At 33.5% G+C, this 22576-nt stretch overlaps 1 protein-coding gene across 1 annotated transcript in view; it reads right to left on the bottom strand.

Moving 5' to 3' along the window:
* LOC150105116 (cytosolic Fe-S cluster assembly factor narfl) overlaps nucleotides 1-22576 on the bottom strand; it is a 98445-nt gene that overhangs the window by 45283 nt on the left and 30586 nt on the right. Inside the window, exon 4 of the mRNA XM_090396162.1 lies at nucleotides 12943-13075. Coding sequence (XP_090252288.1) covers nucleotides 12943-13075 — 133 coding nt within the window. The remainder of the gene's footprint in view (nucleotides 1-12942; nucleotides 13076-22576) is intronic.

The raw sequence follows: 22576 nt of genomic DNA, 5'->3' as shown, positions 1-22576 counted from the left end.
CTTCCTTACTACTGAACACAGACGTGCAGTGTATTCATATTTATACACTTTCATAATTTCTCAGTGTTGGTGTAGGCTGGAGTAGAGCAGAGCAGAGTAGAATCATGACTGGAAAAAGGAAACAGAAGCAGAAAAAAGTGAAACTGTTCAAAAATGCACCAAACTTGATCTAAAGATGAAAATGAGATTATAAAGAAAAAAATATATACCTAGTACTTATTTGATAATTAACTTTTAAAAATTTCTATACCAGGTACATAATGTATCTCACCACATATTTAGAAGTTTTCAAAACTGTTAAAAACATCTTTACCATAAGTTCCACTCGCTATGTATGTAAAACTCTTGAACATGATGCTTCCATAACATAAGGATTTTTTTCATGATGAAAATTTTTGGATAATACTGGTAAAGATGTTTTTATCATCAATATGAAGGTAGACATAAAGCAACTGCAGAATAAATCCTCATGGTCTTAAAAGTCCAGAGAGAAATAGATGTATCAAGAACTTTATAAAGAGAAGAAAGAAACCTCTCTTCAATCATTACTAGATAATTTCATACAGAAGATTGAACGGCAAATCAAACTTTTTTCCCCCTATTTTCTCATAGTATTTATATTTTATTTATATAACTTTGCATTAATATCAGCATGTGTGCTAAAGGAATGTTCAGTCAAAATGGTTTGACACTTGACATGTTTGTATAACTTGAGCGAGAAAGATCTAACAAAAATAGGAAGAAATATGATAGTTCCGATGTATAAGGGTGATGCAAAAACCAATGTGTCTTAAGTATTGACCTATCACAATATCTCTGGAGTGGTGGTGGTGAAGATTTTAGAGAAGTGGATAACAGCTCACATACAGAAATGGGTTGACAGAGAAGCTATACTTTACAAAGAACAGAATAGGTTTACTAAAAGGGAGGCAATGTTTTAGCAAATTGCTCATATTTTATAATAATGTTACTGTTGAGTTGGATCAAGAGAATAGATACAATATGATACTGTTAGCCTTTGCTAAGCCATTTGATAAGATACCATATGAAAAGCTGTTGCATAAACTGGAGAATATGGGATTAGAATGTAAATTATTGACTTGAATAAGTATGTGGCTGGTGGATAGGTATCAGAAAGTGGTATATGGTGGGTGTGAATCTATCAGATTTAAGGTGACCAGTGGTGTTTTCCTCAGGGATCAGTCCCTGGACCATTCCTGATCAATCTATACATTAATGATAATGGGAAGGACCTCAAAGGAGATATTTAATGGTTTGCTGATAATACAAAGCTAGGCAAGGCAATCACGAATTATACAATGCTTACAGAATGATTTGAATAATCTGGAACATGATAATGGGAAAATGATAATGGCTGACAATACAGTGTGCAAAGACTAAAATTATGCACTCTGGCCTGACGAGATTTCAAATGCTACGCGCACTTGAAAATTGCACATACAACTAAGAAGATAACTGTAATGTTGAAGTGAACATTGACATGTAAAAATAAGGAAGTCATTTTGCCTCTTTACAAGGACCTTGACATACTGCATCTAGACTACTGTGAGCAGATTTGGTTTCCTGAATTCAGAAGGAATAAAGATCACAGAATGTATGAGGACAGACTGCAGGCACCAGTAAATAGGAGAAAGAGGGGCAATATGGTCTATAAACTTCTAAAAAGGGTATTTATAGGTTATCGACTGATAAAATTTTTCATTATATGGAAGGTGGGGAGAAGACAAGGAAACATCTGTGGAAGTTAACTTTGCAAAAGATCAAAAAAGGCTAGATTTTTCTATCACAGAGCAGTGAGTGAGTGAGTGAGTGGAACAATTTGCCTATTGAGGTACTGAGTGCATCCAGTGTGAATAAGTTTAAGAAAAGGTGCGAGACACATGGGAAGATAATTTGAAGAAAGACAGTCTTTTGTTAGTTATTGCAAAAACAACTTTGATGAACATGAATTTGGAACGGGTTTCATAATTAGGACAAATATTTGTAAATTTAGGGACACAAAAACACATGTGTTGAACAGATTATTTTATTAATTACTAATAAAATAAAACTTGATGTTTCGACCCCTATATCGAGGTCATCATCGGAAGAATACAACTGTATAAGGAACCAAGCTACATGCTCATGCCCTGTATACCGGTAAACTAAATCTACATAGTTAATAAATCCTTTTTCCTAGCCTGACCTCTAGTGATAAAAAATAAATAAAATAAAAACAAAAATAAAATAAAATAAAATAAATTAATTAAAAAAAAAAAATATATATATATATATATAAATACAATTACAATAAACTGCTAAAATCCTCATGTATTAATATTCTTCTGGATAGTTCTGATTGTTATAAAATGATTTCTTTTAGTTGCTGTTGAATGTTACAAACACTTCACCAGGTTGTCTTCTTGTAGTGGGATTTTTAATAAGGCTAGTTTAGGTTGTTATATGGGTTGTAGATGGGTCCTCCACATTCTTGAAATGGTCAGGCCATCATTTTTGTTGAGATTTGGGTTGTGTTTGAGCATTTCACATGACTCTTTAAATTTTCTCTCAAACCAAGTTTTGGTGCATTGTAGGGACTTGGTATTTTTCCAGTCAATTCTGTGGTATGTTTGGAGTGCATGGTCAGAAAGGCCGGTTTTACCAAAATGGAGGTATTTAATGTGTCGTTTGTGTTCGTCTTGTCTGATTGGGATAGTTCGCCCTGTTTCCCCTATGTATGGTATGTTACATGTGCATTGTATTTTGTATACCCCTGGGTGTGCTAGGTGTGGAAGAGGATCTTTAGAAGAACTGAGTAGGTGTCTTAACTTATTTGGGGGTTTAAAGGTGGTTTTAATGTTGTATTTGCGAAGTGTTCTGTCTATTTTTTCAGAAATGCCTCTAACATAAGAAATGGCAATAGCATTCTTGAAATCTTTTTGAAGAATGCTATTGCCATTCTTGAAAAAGATTACTTTTTCAAGAATGGCAAAAAGATTTCTTACTGGTATCTTTATGGAGGATCTTGTGAATAGTTTTTTTACTGTATCCAGTTTTGAAGAAAGTTTGATAATTTGAAGAAATTATCAAAAATGGATACAGTAAAAAAAAAATTGACAGAGCACTTCGCAAATACAACATTAAAACCACCTTTAAATCCCCAAATAAGTTAAGACACCTACTCAGTTCTTCAAAAGATCCTCTTCCACACCTAGCATACCCAGGGGTATACAAAATACAATGCACATGTAACATACCATACATAGGGGAAACAGGGCGAACTATCCCAATCAGACAAGACGAACACAAACGACACATTAAATACCTCCATTTTGGTAAAACCGGCCTTTCTGACCATGCACTCCAAACATACCACAGAACTGACTGGAAAAATACCAAGTCCCTACACCGCACCAAAACCTGGTTTGAGAGAAAATTTAGAGTCATGTGAAATGCTCAAACACAACCCAAATCTCAACAAAAATGATGGCCTAACCATTTCAAGAATGTGGAGGACCCATCTACAACCCATATAACAACCTAAACTAGCCTCAGAAAAAATCCCACTACAAGAAGACAACCTGGTGAAGTGTTTGTAACATTCAACAGCAACTGAAAGAAATCATTTTATAACAATCAGAACTATCCAGAAGAATATTAATACATGAGGATTTTAGCAGTTTATTGTAATTGTATTTATATATATATATATATATATATATATATATATATATTTTTTTTTTTTTTTTTTTTTAATTAATTAATTTTATTTTATTTTATTTTTGTTTTTATTTTATTTTTTTTTTATCACTAGAGGTCAGGCTAGGAAAAAGGATTTATTAACTACGTAGATTTAGTTTACCGGTATACAGGGCACGAGCATGTAGCTTGGTTCCTTATACAGTTGTATTCTTCCGATGATGACCTCGATATAGGGGTCGAAACGTCAAGTTTTATTTTATTAGTAATTAATAAAATAATCTGTTCAACGCATGTGTTTTTGTGTCCCTAAATTTACAAATATGAGTGCTGATCATCGTGTAACCTTAAAAGAAATAATTAGGACAAAATTCATCTCTGATTGAATTTGAAGCTTTTAGTGAAAGAATAACCAAGCTAAGAGGAAAAAACAATGATTCAAGATAACTTATTATTGTACATGCGCCCACAGAAACTGAAGAAAGGGACACAAAAGATGAGCTCTATGAAAATCTGGAACTAATCCTCAAAAAAATTCCATGACAGGATATAATCTTCCTATTAGGAGATTTTAATGAAAACACTGGAAAAGAAGCAATACAGGTGGTCCATAAGTCATGAAGGGGGTTTAAAATGTGAATAACTTATAACTAATAAATAAAAAAAAACTCTAGGTTCTGCATTTCATTATAACAAAAAAAAAGGAATAAAAATAATTGATAAATAAAAAAGTTATTAAATGTTTAAACCTCTTCATGACTTGAGGACTATCTGTATATAAAAAAATTATTGGAAGTCAAAGCCATCATTCATGATGAGACAAATATCAATGGAGAAAGACTGATTAATTTGGCCGTATCTAAGAATTTAAGAATAAGCATCAAAGAAGATATATGCAAATAAATGTGGAATTTTCTGATAGATATACATTTAATTTAATTTAATCAAACAGACCATATCATAATCAGTAAAAGACAAGGAATTACATCCAGAAAATCCAGAGTTTCAGAGAAGCTGAATGTGATAGTAACCATTTTCTAATTGGTGCTATTCTGAAGGTTAAAATAAACAGCAAATATTTTTTTAGCACATACACATCATCTGAGATGCAATATTAAAACAAAAATTGAAAAACATGCAGATAATGAAAATATCGAAACCATTTTGAATTATATCAAGGATGGCATAAAAGTAGCAGAAGAAATTTGATTGAAATTCAACTAATAAAATACAGCATAAAAATGATTAATAAAACATGTGAACTGGCAGTAAAGAAAAAGATAAAAGCATTTGGCTTAATAACCCAACTGTTCAGAGATACAAAGAAAGCAGTGAGGAAGCCAATAAAATAATCAGACAACAGGAACGAAAATTTTTACATGAACAGATTGAAGAAATCCTTTACATTAAATAATCCTAGAAAATCCTAGGAAATTAGGAAGAAAAACGCAGATCCACATATGAAGAGAACAATAATTAACAACAGTAATACACTAGCCACTAACAGGTGGAGAGGTTACTTTAACAAACTCCTAAACTGTGATGAACCTTTGAAGACTTTTAAAAAGAATACTTATCATATCTATCATTCAAAAATATTTAAACCTCCACTAGTTGAAGAATAAAAAAAGGATAAAGCAGCTCAAAGACAACAACAAAAAACCAGATACTGATGAAATAGTAGCCGAATTTATCAAATATGATGAAAGTGAATTAACTACACATATAAATAAACTGGTAAATTAAATTTGGGAAAAAGAAGAGATACCCTCAGTATATAAATAAGCAATAATTCCAATATATAAGAAGGAAAGCAAAAATGAATGTGAAAATTACAGAGGATATCCTTCTCTAATTTTATCTAATAATAAAAAAAAAGGAATATATTCAGCAGGTTTATATTTTATTTATAGATTTTAGAAAAACATATGACAGCATTCATAGAGAAGGCCTGTAGGGAGTATTAGATGAACTGGGAATATCTCATAAGATAATAAGTTTAATCAAAATTTGCACTGCTGACAGCTGAAGCATGGTACTCGCTAAACCTTTTGATATTAAGATAGGACTGAAGAAAGGAAATGTCCTTTCACCTATCCTTTTTAATTTAGCTTTAGGAAGACATATTTGAGAAACAGAAAAATGTATTCTTGAAGCACTGATTACTCAAGATAATAAAATTAGCACCAAAATACAAGCTGGAATACATGTCTCCATTACAACTTATCATTTATTACAACATTTACTACTTTCCAAAATTCTGTTAAGCAGAGTTAAAACAATATATATAAGTTGAAGTCTTGTCTTGTATATACAAAATATACAAGACAATCTTAGACCTATTGTTTAAGAAGTAGAAACAGACCAAGATGCAAAAGCTTTGCAGATATTTGAAAATAAAATCCCCAGAAAAGTCTATGGATCTGTAAGAGACAACACAACAAGTGAATAGAGAAGAAGGCAAAATCAAGAACTATGTTAACTTTATAGATCTCCACGTCTATTTGATGAAATCACAGCTTGCAGATTGAGATGGTGTGACACGTGGAAAGAATGGCGAGGAGAGAATGGCTAAACAAGCATTCAAGAGGAGGCCTGATGGAAAGCAACTGGATGAAGATTTTGGTTGTGCTCGGAGAATAACATCCAAAAAGACATAGCTGAAATGGGAATTCTAGACTGGAGCAGAAGAGCTCAAGACAGAAAGGAATGGAAGAAATTAGTACTTGCAGCAAAAAACTTAGAGATTCAGCAAGCTAAGGAAGAAGAATTATCAGAAGACCAGTTACAAGCAAATTCCATTGAAAAATATTATTCATGCACATGCTAATAAGCAAAAACCAGAAAAGGATAAAGACCAGACAGATATCCTGTGCTGTATGAAGATATATGCCTGGAACCACTGATGACAATCACTATTTCCAGCAATAATTGTCGTCTCCATTAGAAAATTGACATAACGCTGAAATGGTATCACCGTGTCCGCACGGTTAGTCTAGTGGCTTTGCGCTTCTCAAACATATGCCTGGGGAAGGAGTGTCCTAGGTTCGATTCCCGTCGACGATGTGAGGAGCTTAAGGATCTTCCTCAGCCATAGACAAGTTAGTTGGTCTTGGCCGTGGACAGCAGGGTTTTTTCCCGTTTATCTGGGGAGATTTCATCCCCCAAGCAGGCAAACTGGTCCCGTGAACACAAACGGATTACAGTCAGGAATACTTAAGTCCCGGCCATAGGACTAATTCGTCAGCTATGCCAGTCCTGATCCCGGATAAAATTTTGGAGTATGTGGGGGTGGTAATTGAGATGGTGCCATACTTCCCTGTAAACAGGGTCTCACAGCCATTGTATCATCATACGCTAAATAACTAACTAGCTATCATTGCTTCCAGGAATGATAGTATTTTCTTTCTTTTTTTTTTGTCAACTTTGTCCACAGACATGAGTGGTTGGTAATAAATAGCATATTTTGTACTGTGAGAGTCAGGCTATTCATTAAACCTTTTAACAGTGACAGATTCTTTAGTGTTGGAAATACACTGAAGAATCTTTCTCTGAGTGACAGTTGAAACTATAATACTAGGTTTGGTACAGAGTAGAAACAAATTATGCCTAGTAACAATGTCGGTTGCCCACAACATATGCTGCTCATGTTTCCTCAGATTGCTTTCTACCTCATGTTTATACTCATCAATCACACAATTTTTATTTAAATATGCTGGCACAAACAAATCATATCTCATAATCTCATATAATTCAATTGCTATTTATTACAAACAACAAAAAAAAGTCCAAATAATGCAACTAAACTCAAAAACAAATTCAACTAATCATCATCATCATCAAATTCCTGACATGTACCCTCAAGGGGTGTACAGGATATGATAGTACTACATGAAAAAATTTACATCATTATTAATTTCCTATCTACAATTTTCCTCCAAATCAGTCTGTTACTTGTCAACACTCCAATATTATCAGCTCTTATATTTCTATCGTCTAAAGCACTTTGTACCGTATCAATCCACCTATATCTTGGTCTTCCTCTCGGTCGTTTTCCTGCCAACCTGGCAGAGAACACTTGTTTTGCTAATCTTTCCTTGCCCATTCTGTTTAAGTGACCATATCACCTGAGATTAGCTCTGCTAACGCATTCCTGGATGCTGACAATGTCAAGTTCTTTCCTAATATCCTCGTTTTTAATATGATACTGCCATTGATGCCACCTGTTCACGCCTATAATCTTTCTTAGGACTCTCATATCTGAAGTCTCTAGTCTTTGGTCAAGTGTTTTACTTCTGACCCAGCTCTCAGATCCATAAGTTAAAACTGGTTTGAATACAGCTAATTTAGTGTTGCGACTAATTTCTCTCTTATTCCATATGAATTTATTCAATTGACTTCCCACCATACCAGCTTTGCTGATTCTGTTGTCTATTTCTATATTTAATTTACCATCTTCAGTAAAAATCGTGCCTAAATAGCTGAAATGTTTTACTTGTTCCACAGGTTCTCCATTCACAACACAGTTGACATTTTCAATGATTCTGCCTATTTTCATTGTCTTTGTCTTTTTATTGCTGACCTTCCTACCATATCTATTACAAGAGCTATTCAATTAGTCAGAGAATCTTGCAGACTTGTAGTGGATTTATTTAGAAGTATAATATCATCCGCATAGAGCAAAGAGCTGACATTAACATCTCCAATTTTGATATCATGTTTAATACCACTTGCCTTCATAATGCGATCCATATAGATAATGAATAACAGAGGGGATAATGTACATCCTTGTCTCACACCAGATTTAACATTAAACCATCTTCCTGTACTTCCTTCAATTCTAACTGCTGACTTACAACTCAAATAAAGACTAAGTATTGCTTGATATAATGTCCCATTGACACCATATAACTGCAGCGTATTGAATAGCTTCTCTCTTGGCACCTTGTCATATGCTTTTCCAGATCGACAAAACTTAAATACAGATCTTTGTTATATTCCCATGCTTTCTCGACTATTTGTCGTAAATTGAAGATCTGAATCTGACAGCCTCTATTTGGCCTGAATCCAGCTTGTTCTTCACCAAGCTTTTCTTCCACAATTCTTCTCAACCGTTTCTCAAGTATACTTGCATAGATCTTGCCAGGAACACTCAGTAGGGAAATACCTCTGTAATTCTCACATGCAGTTTTATTTCCCTTTTTTATATATATGGGTACTATGAGAGCTCTACTCCAATGATCGGGAATTCGTCCCTCTGTCCAGGCTTTCTGAACTATGCAGTGCAGCCACTGTAAGACTCTTATACCACCATACTTCAGCATTTCTGGTCGAATATCATCTACTCCTGCTGCCTTTCCACATTTCAAGCCTTTGATGGCTTTTTCTACTTCAAGTATGGATATGTATCCCTGACTGCATGTCTGGTCAGTGTTTTTTACCACTGTGCTGTCATCACTGCTTGTTTCATTTAGCAGTTTTTCAAAGTAATTACTCTATACTTCAAGGATATCTTTTTCTCCCGTTTTCATGTCACCTTTATCATCTCTAATTCCTTTTATAGCACTCTTTCCTCCATTCTTAAGCTTCTTCAACAACCTCCAGAATATTTTGCCACCTTCTTGATATTTATTTTCTATATTCTTGCCAAAGTCCTCCCATGACTTTTGTTTAGCTAGTTTTACACAGTGTTTAGCATTCTTGCATTTGTCTCTATATTCTCTAAGAGCACAAGCTGACTTATTTGACAGGAACTTTTGGTATGCTTTCTTCTTTTCCTTCACTGCCTCTTTAACCTCCTGTGTCCACCAGGGAGTTCTGATTTTTTTATCCTCACAAACAACCTCACCACATGCCTCTCTGGCAGAATCAATCAATGTTTTCTTCAGAGTTTGCCAATGAATCTCCAAGGTTTGATTCCTGTTCTCAAACTCTTTCATTTTCTTTTCAATAATATTTCTGTATTTTAGTCTACAGCTCACATCTGAGAGCTGCTCAACTTTTATTCGCTTTAAAACTTTCTTACATGTTATTCTTTTCAATATGAAATTCAATTTTATCCTGCTCAAGACTAAATAGTGATCACTTCCAATTTCAAATCCTCTGTACACTCTGGTGTCCTGCACCAGGGAGAAAACATCACTATCAACAATAACATAGTCAATGAGACTTTTCTTATTCCTAGCCTCTTCTCTCCATGTGAATTTGTGCACATTTTTATGTTGGAACATGGTGTTAGTGATAACCAGTCCATGTCCTGAGCAGAAATCCAACAGATATTTGCCATTATTATTAGCTTTGCTCTTTTCTCCAAATTTTCCCAAAATATTTTTGTATGTCTCACAATCATTTCCTACTCTGCTATTTAGATCCCCAACAAGGACCAACTTTTCATTTTTCATTGTGTCAGTTGCTTTTTCTAAAGCATCAAAAATTCCTCCACTTCTACCTTAGTAGATCCTTCTGTGGGACCATAGGCACAAATAAGTCTCATTGTCCAGTTCCCCATTCTCATATTTGCCCACATTACTCTACTTGAGACTGACTGCCATTCAAGAAGATTAGCCTCGTATTTTGTGTTGAATACTATGGCTACTCCTTCTTTTCCTTGATTGTCATTGCCTGAATATAACATTTTGTATTTATTGCTCAGAAAGATCTCACCAGTTTTGGTCTTTTTTGTTTCAGTCACCCCTATTATGTCGATCTGGTACTTATCTAATTCCTCAGCTAGCTCCATTTCTTTGCCATTCAGGCTTCTTATGTTGATAGTACCGATCTTTAACTCTGGTGATGTTGAGTTGGGGTTTATTTTCAGATTTTCAATCTGAAATTCAACTAATCTGATATATAAAAAAAATGGCATGGAGAGAAAGAGGTAGATGTATTTTTTAGTATGACATTTGTATCATCAGATGATGCTGAACGCACAATTGTTACACTCTGATATCTTAAGAATGTAGAATTCTCGGCTATCATGGTGTAACATGAAGAGCAAATAAAAAAAAAAAACCTTGCATAAAAGCTAATAGATAAATTATTTAAAAGAAAAAGAAATATTCTTGCATCCAATAAAATATATAAAGGTGTTTGTTGAACTGACTAACAAAAAGAAAGAATATATTAATGTTGTAATATGATATAAAAGAGAAAATTTAACTAAATAAGACAGTAAAGGATTAGATAAAATATATAAAATATAAAGGTGTTTGTTGAACTAACTAACAAAACAAAAGACTATATTAATGTTGTAATATGATATAAATGAGAAAATTTAACTAAATAAGACAGAAAAGGATTAGTCATAAAAGGTAGTATGTGAGAGGCTAGAGATTAAAATATTAAGTAAATTCATAGAGAAATTTTGGAAGGGAATTAAATTAGAGGCTAGCACAAGAAAAACAACAGACAATCGCTTAGGGTCAATTCCCGGATTGAGACATCGTTACGGGCTCGCCGACCAAAGGACGTTTGGCAGAAAAACGCCACCCTAATTGGTCGGTAAAGTCAAGTCAAGGAGAGGGGCGGAGAAAAGAAGTTAAAGAAGGTGCCGTTAGGAGAGAGGATATAAAAGGGCTAGAAACCCCCCCCCCCCACGAGGCTTTTGGTTTTTTTTTGTTCGGTTCCTGGAGAGTTCTTTAGGAGCTCCTTCGTATAGGTTTCACGAGGTTTTCCTGAGTGGCGAGATTGGAGTTATATCTCCGTCGTCACAACACAGAAATAAAAGTGAGCGGGATTTCGATTCCGGATTTCCTATGTAAGAAGCGAAGAATGCCAAATAGTCAAGGAAAAGAAAGCATATTCTTTGTGTTTCGACTTCAGTGATAACTATGAGAAAGGGAAAGCTGTAAAGAAATCGATATCCATGTCGCGAGTTGCACAGCCGTCATATAGATGATTCAAAGTGTGTCCTGAATTACGAAAAGTTAAGACCGTGTAAACATAGTTCAATTCCAAAAGGAACGTAGGAGTAGCAGATTATCGGAGAGGTCATACCAAGATAGTTCAATCAGAAAAAGGTAAAGGCCCATATGGAAAACTCAAGAAAGAAAGGTACTGTAAAATATATCTAATGTTAACTAAAATTTGTCTGTAATAGGTATCATTATTCTAATACGGAACTGTTGAAGTGACCAAGAAAAACAATACTAGGACTTTAGTATATGACAGAATATAATGAAAGTAAGTTTGCTAATGTTAATATTATATAAGTAATTACGTGTCCTGAGAATTTTGCATGTCTATGTTAATGTATAGGAAAGTTTAAATGTAATATTTTTTGTATGTAATATTTTTTGTGTTAGTGCGGTAAAAGGTTTAGTTAAGCTACTTTAGTTTGGATAGTTAAATAGTGTGAATTAATCTTATATGTCCATGTCAAATGAATTTATGTGTTGAATTGTTATGGCGGCATTATCGTAATACCCATTATAGGATCATAGCCTAATTACTTGTGATAAGCTAATGTTAGTTTGTAAATATTTAGTATAGCATTGAATTGAGTAATAACAAAAATTGAATTCTACCATGTTAAAGATTTTAATAAACCTTTGTACAAATGATAAAAAAGTTGTCTGAAATTGTTGTCCAATGCACCACTTGAAAAATACGAACCTAATCACGTGGGAAATTAATGTGTTAAGAAACGAGATAAAGTGTCACGACTGCAACATAGTTTCACTTTCAGACATATTTTAGTTCTTTCTCCTTGTTTTTGTATATAATATCTTAAACTAAATGTCCCAAAAAGCACAGCATAATACAAATATGAGGGATACTAAGGGGAGAAATAACTTAAGTATTAGTAAAAATTTTGGTGATATCTCGAGCATAGATAATAGTAGAACATACATAAGAGGAAATTACTAGATAGAATAAAAATCATAAAATGGGGCACACACACAGTGGACTTTGTACATAAATGCATATTAAGAATCATTTAAAAAACCAGTTTCTCTTTTTAACATGCAGTGTAGATTGAAAAAAAAAAAAAAGGAAAAAGATTGAAAATTATATATGAAAAGTTCAGGCATAGTATGTCTAGCCATAACTTTATACTTTTCAATATCTTCATTAAAGCAAGACAAGTGAAATGTATTTAGAAAGAAATTACAAGCATATGAGTCAAACACAAAGTATAAATAACTTGGCAAACAGGAAACACAGCCTGCACTAAATGTGTTTTATAAGCATACAAAACAGTCACCTTCATGTTTTTAAAAAAAATCAAAATTCTGACATTACCTAATTTTTTAAAGAATCCTGTTAGTTTTTTTGCAGCATCCTCAACTGATAAGTTATACTTTTCTGCCAGTGAGATCCTTGCTTGAGGAGAAAGAGAAACCACCATGACTTGCCTATTTTTTTCATGCCTATTCTGTAAGATAACCACATAGTTGTCAATAGTTGGACAATTTTGTTGATTAAAGTTGGCAAAACTCTTTTTAATCTGGAGTAAGTTTTTTTCAGGTTGGAAAGTATATATTACTTGACAAGAGATTATAGCTGACCACAAGAATATATACTCTCTGAGCATGTGAAATACTTCATGATTAGGTTAACATTGAAAAACAATGAAAATTATATATAAGTATTTTATATTAAATACTTTATATTTTTACCTTTATATAATTTAAATATTTAGTCTGTTGATTATGTCTTTTATGTCAGCATTAATAATCAGGTTAAGCTGCTAGTAAATATGTTAGCTATTATAGTTCATTTACTTATCAAGAATTTTTTCACACAGAAGATATTGTGCGAGCCTGGTTGGCTAGCGAACCTACTCTTCAACTAAAAGGGTGCGTTTGAATCCCCGCTTCTGGCCTGGATGTTTGTGATTATCTTTAGGCGGAAGATGAATTTCAATGTCCAGTGTGAGACCACCATCCCGTTTATTAGAGGTCTGAAGTGGCTTGAAAAAGTTCCATGTTTGGTTGGTTTCTAGAGCAGAGTTTCTGGACTATGTAAAAAAATAAATAAGAAATACAAAAAGATATATAAAACTGATAAAAATGGAAGGGAAAAAAAATCCATCCTTAGTCCACCCATAGTACAAACACATAAGTTTGCAATTAAACTTTGGTGGGTGACAAAAAAAAATGGAACTGTACATTTTTAGAGGTATAGCATGGAATGAGATAAACTCTAAAAAAGTTTAGCTATACAGAAAATATGTAATCCTTTCTTTACAGTTGACTCCTGAATAACGCAGAGGTTAGGGACGCTGATCCCCTGCATTGTTCAAAAATCCACATATAACTTTTGACTCCCCAAAAACTTAACTACTAATAGCCTACTGTTGACTGTAATTCATCTTGTAAACAAACAATGTAAACACGGTATCGATAACATAAACAGTTGATTAATACATATTCTGTATGGTGTATATGTATTATATACTATATTCTTAAAATAAAGTAAGCTAAAGAAAAGAAAATGTTATTAAAGAAAATCATTTACAGTACTGCACTGTATTTATTGATACCGTAAGTTTACATTGTTTGTTTACAAGATGAATCGTATATCTGTCAGTAGATAGATACATAGATACAAAATACTGTAGACATTATACATATTACTAACATCAGACATCAAAAATGAAAAGATCATGTGAAAAAAAAAAATCATATTTATTTACAGGTATAACGATTCATGCATTGATAATGAAGAATTATCAATATGATTGATATCAACATGACTTATCAGAAACCAATCATATTGGTTTCTGATAAGTAGGCTAGTTCAATCGATATGATTGCTTCATGATAGCCTAGCCTATACACTAATGAATGAATCTTTATAAAATTTTTATTTTACGCTAGCTAATTAATTAATTTAACTAATTAATAAAAGTTAATTTTAGGCAGTTATGATTTACTGTTTTACTCCATATATAGAAGTAAAATATATAATGTTTTACTCCATATATAGGAGTATGAAACATACTCAAACCTCAACAAGTATGCTGTATAAACTTACCAAAAATTTGTGAGACAGTCATCTTAAGACCTAATTAATACCTGCTTTCTCTTTGTCCCCCCCCCAACATAGATGGCACCTAATTAGGATTTTAGTCTTTGTGCTGTCCGTTGCAATTGTTTAAACTAGTCCATTGCTATATCAATTGTTGTTGTTTCACTTACTGTGACAAACTGTTTTTGTTCTCTGAAGAAATTCTGTTTCTTCAGAGAACAAAATTATTCTGCTTTCTCCTCAATACCATTAAAAATAAATTAATTTGTAATTAATATACTATATTATACTATCATAATATCCTGTACACTCCCCTGTGAGTACATATCAGGATTTTGATGATGATGATGATTAGAATCTATTAATCATATGCTGGGAACATATAAGAAAGATGTAGACGATTGTGTCAACCAAGCTATTAAGCAACTGAATCATATGCCATGGAGTTGAGATATTCTAAAGGAAACCAAATTAATATGCCAAATAATAGTACAGTATGTTCTGATGTATGGGGATAAGACTAGACACTAAATGCAGAAGAGCTGTATAAGAGCTGTGAAGATGGATGGGATGGCTTACCACAAAGTACATGTATATCTTACCTTCAAAGAGTTCAGAATGAGACCATTATGGAGAGATTGAATTTGAAGAAAATGTGATACTTCTTGGAATATTTAACAGATGTCACACAAGATAGCCTACAAGAGGGATGAATTGATCATCACCAGGAAGACAGAAGAGAGTATGGCCTTGACTTACATGGAGAGAAGGAGGAGGAGTTGTGAAGATAATGTGAGCCAGAGAGTTGCAAGAAGTCTCCTGGTATGATCGTTTGCAGTGGAGAAGGGATTTACAAGGCAACTGCTAAACAGCGGAAATGTCTTTAAAAGTAAAGAAAATATTCTCATACTGGTTTGGTATTTGATCAACTGTTTTAGTTCTAACCCAGTTCTTAGTCCAGAAATTAAAATAGGTTTGGACTAATTTCTCTCTTATTCCATATAAATTCATTCAGTTAAGACCATACTATACTAGCTTTGCTAATTCTGATGTTTGTTTCCATATTCAAGACAGTCAAGACTCCAATATCTGATCTCATATTTCTGCCTTTAAGGCACTTTTTACTGCATCAATCCACCTAGATATTGTCATCTTTCTCTGGTTCTCTTTACTGCCGTCCTGGCAAAGAACACTTCTTTTGGCAACCTTTTCTCTCACATTCTGTATAAGTGACAATACCATCTGAGACAGGCTCTGCTAATATATTCTTGAATGCTAACAATGTCAAGTTGTTTCCTGATATCTTCATCTTTAACATGACATAGCCATTGATGCAATCTGTTCACTGTCCTCATCTTTCTCAGAATTCTCATATCTGTGGTCTCTAGTCTATGATGGTCTATGATGAAGTAGTTTATTTCTAACCTTTCCAGCTCTCAGATCCATGAGTTAAAAGTGGTTTAAACACTGACTTGTATACATCTAATTTATTATTTTGCTTTTATTCCATATAAATTTCTTCAGTTGCTCCTACCATACCAGGTTTCATTTCCATATTTAATGACACCCATTTCCAAATTATTTAATTTGCATCTTCACTAAAAATTGTGTCTAAATAGTTGAAATGTTTTACTTGTTCTATAGGTTCTCCATTCAGGATGCAGCTGATGTTTTCAATGTTTCTACCTGTTTTCATTCTTTTTATTGCTGATTTGCATTCCAAATTTATTACAGCAGTTATTGAATTTAGTCATGAAATCCTGCATACTTCACCTAGATTTATTTAGGAGTATAACATCATCAGCAGAAAGTAAACAGCTGAGATTACTCTTTCCAATTTTGATATCAGGTATAATACTGCTTTCCTTCATGTAATCCGTATAGATGATGAATAATAGTAGAGATAATGTGCACCTTTGTCTAGCATTTGATGCAACACCAAAAAAACTTGTATCTTCTTCAATTCTAACTGTTGACTTATAACTTAAATATAGATTGTATTGCTTGACATAACATCTCATTTACACCATATACCTGTAGCGTTTTGAACAGCTTATTTCTTGGCATCTGGATGTCATATGCATTTTCCAGGCATATGACATCCAGATCTACAAAACTTAAATATCAATCCTTGCTATAGTCCCATGATTTCTGATCATGATCACCTCTATTTGGCCTACATCCAATTCTTCTTCTTCAAGCTCTCCTTTTATAATTTTTCTTAGCAATTTTTCAGTATAACTTGCATAAATCTTACTAGGAACACTCAGTAGGAAATTCCTCTATAATGCTCACAACCAGTTTTATTTCTTTATTTCTGATATTTACTCCAATCATCTGAATCCAACCTTCTAACCAGGCTTTCTGAATTATGCAATGTAACCACTGTAAAGCTTTTATAACTTCATATTTGAGCAAAGCTTTCAAAAATCTGAAATGACCATTTGCACATTTCAGATTTTTGAAAGCTTTTTTTCATTCCTGATTGCATTCGTGTTGAGTGTTTTCTACTACCATACTGTTACCGCTTGTTTTATTTAGCAAGCTTTCAATGTAATTACTCCAAATATCCAGAATATCTTTATCTTCAGCTTTTGTGTCACCCTTATCATCTCTGATTCCTTTTACAGGATTCTTTCCTCTATTTCTAAGCTTTTTCAGTAGCTTCCAGAATATTTTGCCACCTAACTGATACTTTCTGTGTTTTTACCAAACTGATACTAACTGATACTTTCTGTGTTTTTACCAAAGTCTTCCCATGACTTTTGTTTAGCTAGTTTTATGCATTGCTTCACTTTCTTATAATTTCCTCTTAATATCTCAGAGCACAAGTTGACTTGCTTGGAACTTTCAATACGGCTTTTCTTTTCCTTGACAGCCTCTTTAAGCTCCAAGTCGATCATGGGGGTTCTGATTTTTCTATCCTTGCAGATAATCTCACCAAGTATACTTCTTTGGCTAAAGCAATCAACATACTCTCCAGGGTTTGCCACCATGGTTTGGTTTTTGTTTTCAAACTCTTTCACTTTTTTTCTGAATGATGTTTGTGTAGTTGAGTTTACAGTTCTCTGAAAACTGCTCAACTTTAATTTCATTTAAAACTCTCTCTCTTACACAATCTTCCTTTCAATATGATATTCAATTTTATCCAGCTCAAAATTAAATGGTGATCACTTCCAATTTCAAATGCTCAATATACTCTTGGGTCATGAACCAGTGCTAACATATCACTATCAACAATAACATAATCAATGACAGTGTCTCTTCAGTGGGTGCTGGACCCAAGACAAGGCAATTGATGTGAAGTCAAAACTGCTGGATAGTGTGAGCAAACAAAGAATGTGCAAGAAGTATCTTAATGAATAGGCTACCCACAAGTAAAGGATTAAACTAGAATATAATTTCTTGTCAAGTATAATTTACTTTGTAATGAAGAAAAAACTTTCTAAACTATCTCTGATCTAGACTCTTTTAATAATAAGATGATACAGTTTTCTGCTATTTTTATATGATAAACATATCAGTTCTGCTTTAAAAGTCAAAACTGGTCTGGGTAGTGACCCTTTCCATAATGCACAACAACGTACACTGTTAAAAGGATATGTGGTTTGCATTATGGTATACCAAGGCAACCGCTTCTGTATAGAAGTAGCTCAGCCATGAAAGTACAGTATGTGCAAACTTTGTTTAATACTATACATTTCAGTACAGATAACCCTCATATAGTGCAGATGTTAGGTTCCATAAAAATGCCGTGTTATATAAATCGCGTTATGCAACTCAGATCACATAGAAAAATTAGGATTATGTTCCGATATAATTTTTTTAAAAATTATATAAACAACAATGACATATCCAACAAAAATATATTTTTATTTACTTCAGGTAATTCATGTAAGTTAAGAAAACAAACTATGAAACAAATACATGGTATACACTTATAAAAATTATGAATTGTACATAAACTCATTACACATAAATATTTTTGGCAAAATAAAATAAAGGGCATATTTTAATTGTCATCATTGTCTTCAAAACTAAAAGAATGTAGATGTTCTTTATTTATGAGTAGCCAGACATTGTCATCACTTGAAATCTCTTGGCCATCATTTGTATAATTCTCATTGCATACTTTAGCTGGTTTAGTTATCAAGTCAGTAATAAGATCTTGCTTATCATTATGCTGCCATTTTTTTATGAAGCTCATAATATGGAGCTAAACAAATATCCAACAAATATTGAGGGATCATTATCTGTAAAATAACTTCCTAACTTTCTTGCCAAGTCCAATCCTTCTGCTAATTTCTTTAAACTAATTCTTTAACAGATTCATCACAATCAGAATCTTCGGCAGAACTTTCCATGCCATTTAGTTCGACGTCATCTATTAAATGTACCAGTTCCTTCTCATTTAAATCTATTTCCCCATCAACTAATTCCCTAATTTCGTTTTTGACCATCGCAAAAGCCCTCTAAATGGCCATTACTATAAAAATATTTTTTTTACTTAAAAAAAAAAAAAAACATTATATATTGTATGTAACTCATCAGAAAATAAAGTGCTCAGCTTGAGATTAACATACATGAATTTTAATGCGTTTTCCTGGCAGAAAACGAAGACAATTTTCAACAATAAACACTTCATATGGTAAACAATTGATGTGCACGTGTGCTAAAGGATATTTCACCTAATATAAATTCATTACTTATAATTACATGCGCGATACGGCAGACACAAATTTAATGAAGATAAAATTTGATTTTTAAGTTGCATGATAAAAAATATATGAAAAGATAAATGGTTACTACAATTTGTACTGTGTTATAATGAAACCGTGTTCTATAAGTACCATGTTATGCGAGGGTTACCTGTATAGTATTAAAGAAGAATATAACCAATTGTGAAGTATAATGTACTTCTAATTATTATTAGCCTTTGCTTTTTACTCCAAAATTTCCCTAAACACTTCTATATATCTGGTATTCATTTCCTACACTGCTGTTAATGTCTCCAAAAAGGATCAAGTTTTTCTATATATAAGCTGCCTTCTCTATAATGAATCAAAATATTCCTCCACTTCTTGCTTAGTAGAACCTTCTGTAGGACCATAGCAAAGAACAAGTCTCATTCTCCAATTCCTCATTTTGGTTTTTACTCACATCATTCTGATTGATTGATTACCATCGAAGAAGCTTATCCTAATGTTTAGAGTATTGAATAATATAGCTATATAATGTTTAGAAGAATCTTGTATGTTTTTCTCTTCTTTGTTTCGGTAACACCAGTTATATCGACATGGTGGTTCTCTGGTTTCTCTGCTAGTTCCACTTCTTTTCTGTTGATGATGTCAATTTTGAATCCTGCTGATGGCGAAGTTTGTTTCAGTAATAACTGACTTTTCACTGTTCACTCTGTTTTTCTGGCAAAAATAGTATCTAACATGCTCGCTGCCACTCAATAATGGCAGAATGTTCCCAAGCTCATTCAGAATGACCTTGCCACAGTGCCCATACATCCACATGATTTGACTGCCTGGGCCAAACTGAGTTATACAGCATAGAAACATGCGAGTCTTGCAATGCTTAGACATGTCAGTGGCATATATGCAAATACCAGTTTAATGTTTTAAAGTCAGTGTCCCTGAATGTGTTATAACTGAGTGATCCTCAGCCAGCATGAAATTTGATCATACTGTATTATCATTTTGCATTTTGGTTTAAGCCAATAACAATACAATTCAGTTGGCTAAATCCAAAACTGTCATTTCGTATTCATTCATTCAGTTAGTGGGGTGCAGATGAGAAGGTGAGGATTAGATATTAGGTTACAAATTGGTTCTGTATAAAAAAGAATCATGTCACTAGAGATAGTTGATGGAAGTTTTTCACTTAGCATTGCTACCAATTATATATTCAGTTTAATCCTTCATCCAAGTGTAAGCAAATGAAGTTTCCGCCTGAAGTATTTTCAGGACTGGGGCAACTCGTGGCAAAGGTGGTATAAGTTCTTATCACTTGCCTTAGTATCCCATAATGCAAGGTTGTATAATGTATGCATTAAGGGAAGGGTCACTACGCAGACCAGTTTTGACCTTTATGGAGGTCTTGTCAGTAGGAATGAATAATAAGTAATACAAATATTTCAATATAAAAAAGGTGTGACTGTAATGTATAAGGTGTAGTAAGCAAATATTATTCAATTCTTTATAAATAATTAAAAAACACAAAATTATTTATATTTTATTTTTTTAATTATTAAACTAAAATAGAAACTGATAATACGTTCAAGAATTATGGAAAAATGCAATGAAATATTCTATAAATTTCGAAATTTATTAAGATTTTGCCCAGATGCATTTCATCTATGTCTGAATATTGCCTAAAACGCAATCAAATATGATGTTATTTGTTCTTTTTGATTACGGTTGAAGTAACTAAGACTACGAGGTCACTTGTTATTATTATTTGGAATTATGACCTGCAGCAACTGAAGATACGAGGCTTTTATTGCTTGTATTCTTTTGGCTGTTTGCTGGTTTGTAGCATGAAAAACCCAAGGTTCTATGAGTGAAAACCTGACACTTCCAAATGAGAAAGACTAATTTACCTTGAGTTGAAAAGTTCATCTTATAGACGAATTTGAACCCAGTTCCTACCAATGAAAATGCATCACAAGGCCAGTATATTGTCTATGCCAGCATAAGAGTTGCCCCAGTCCTGAAGTGTTTTCAAACTTGGATAAATGATTAAACTGAATATATAATTGGTAGCATAGCCAAGTGAAAAAACTTCCATCAACTATCTCTAATCAAAGGAATTTTAATAAGAAATGTGCTACAAGACTGCAAGATTCTCTAACTAATATTTTGAAAGTTTATTGTTCACTTGGTTAGACTATAATCAATTTAGTTTAATCCTTTATCCAGGTGTGAGCAAACAGAAAAAAGTGTGGTACAGCACCGGGCAACTTGCTGCAATGGTAGAGAGCTAACATCACTCTTATCTCAGTATCTCCCATAATGCAAAACACATCTCCTTGCAGATATGTATAATGTTATGCATTAAGGGAAGGGCCACTACCCAGACTAGTTTCGACCTTTATTGAGGTCTCTTCAGTGGGAGCCAGGCCCAAGTGGAGATAACAGGCAGAAGCATTAGCAAGGTCATCTCTACCTATAAGAGTTGCCAAATGGTGTGCCACTTTTTTATTAAATTACTCTGAATTTAGAGAAAGATATTGAAAGTTTATTTTTCACTTGGTTAGACTATAATAAATTTAGTTTAATCCTTTATCCAAGTGTGAGCAAACAAAGTTTGCGTCTGAAAGTATCTTCAGGACTGGGGTAAGGTGGTACAACACCGGGCAACTCGTTGCAAAGGTTGAGCAAGCTTACATCATTCCTATCTCAGTATCTCCCATAATGCAAAACACATCTCCTTGCGGATATGTATAATGTTATGCATTAAGGAAAGGGCCACTAGACTAGTTTCGACCTTTATTGAGGTCTCTTCAATAATGCTTCTGCCTGATATCTCCACTTGGGCCTGGCTCCCACTGAAGAGATCTCAATAAAGGTCAAAACTAGTCTGGGTAGTGGCCCTTCCCTTATTGCATAACATTATACATATCTGCAAGGAGATGTGTTTTGCATTATGGGAGATACTGAGATAGGAGTGATGTTAGCTTGCTTCACCTTTGTAACGAGTTGACCAGTGTTGTACAACCTTACCCCAGTCCTAAAGTCCATCAAAAAATTTCTCCACTTCTACCTTACCTTAGAACCTTCTGTGGGACCATAGGCACAAATAAGTCTCATTGTCCAGTTCCCCATTCTGATATTTGCCCACATTACTCTACTTGAGACTGCCTACCATTCAAGAAGATTAGCCTCGTATTTTGTGT

Source organism: Typopeltis vanoorti, chromosome 7, assembly GCF_054136105.1.
Source record: "Typopeltis vanoorti isolate ZY-2024b chromosome 7, IOZ_Tvanoo_1.0, whole genome shotgun sequence".
Lineage (NCBI taxonomy): Eukaryota > Metazoa > Arthropoda > Arachnida > Uropygi > Thelyphonidae > Typopeltis > Typopeltis vanoorti.
This window is presented reverse-complemented; position numbering and strand designations above follow the sequence as displayed.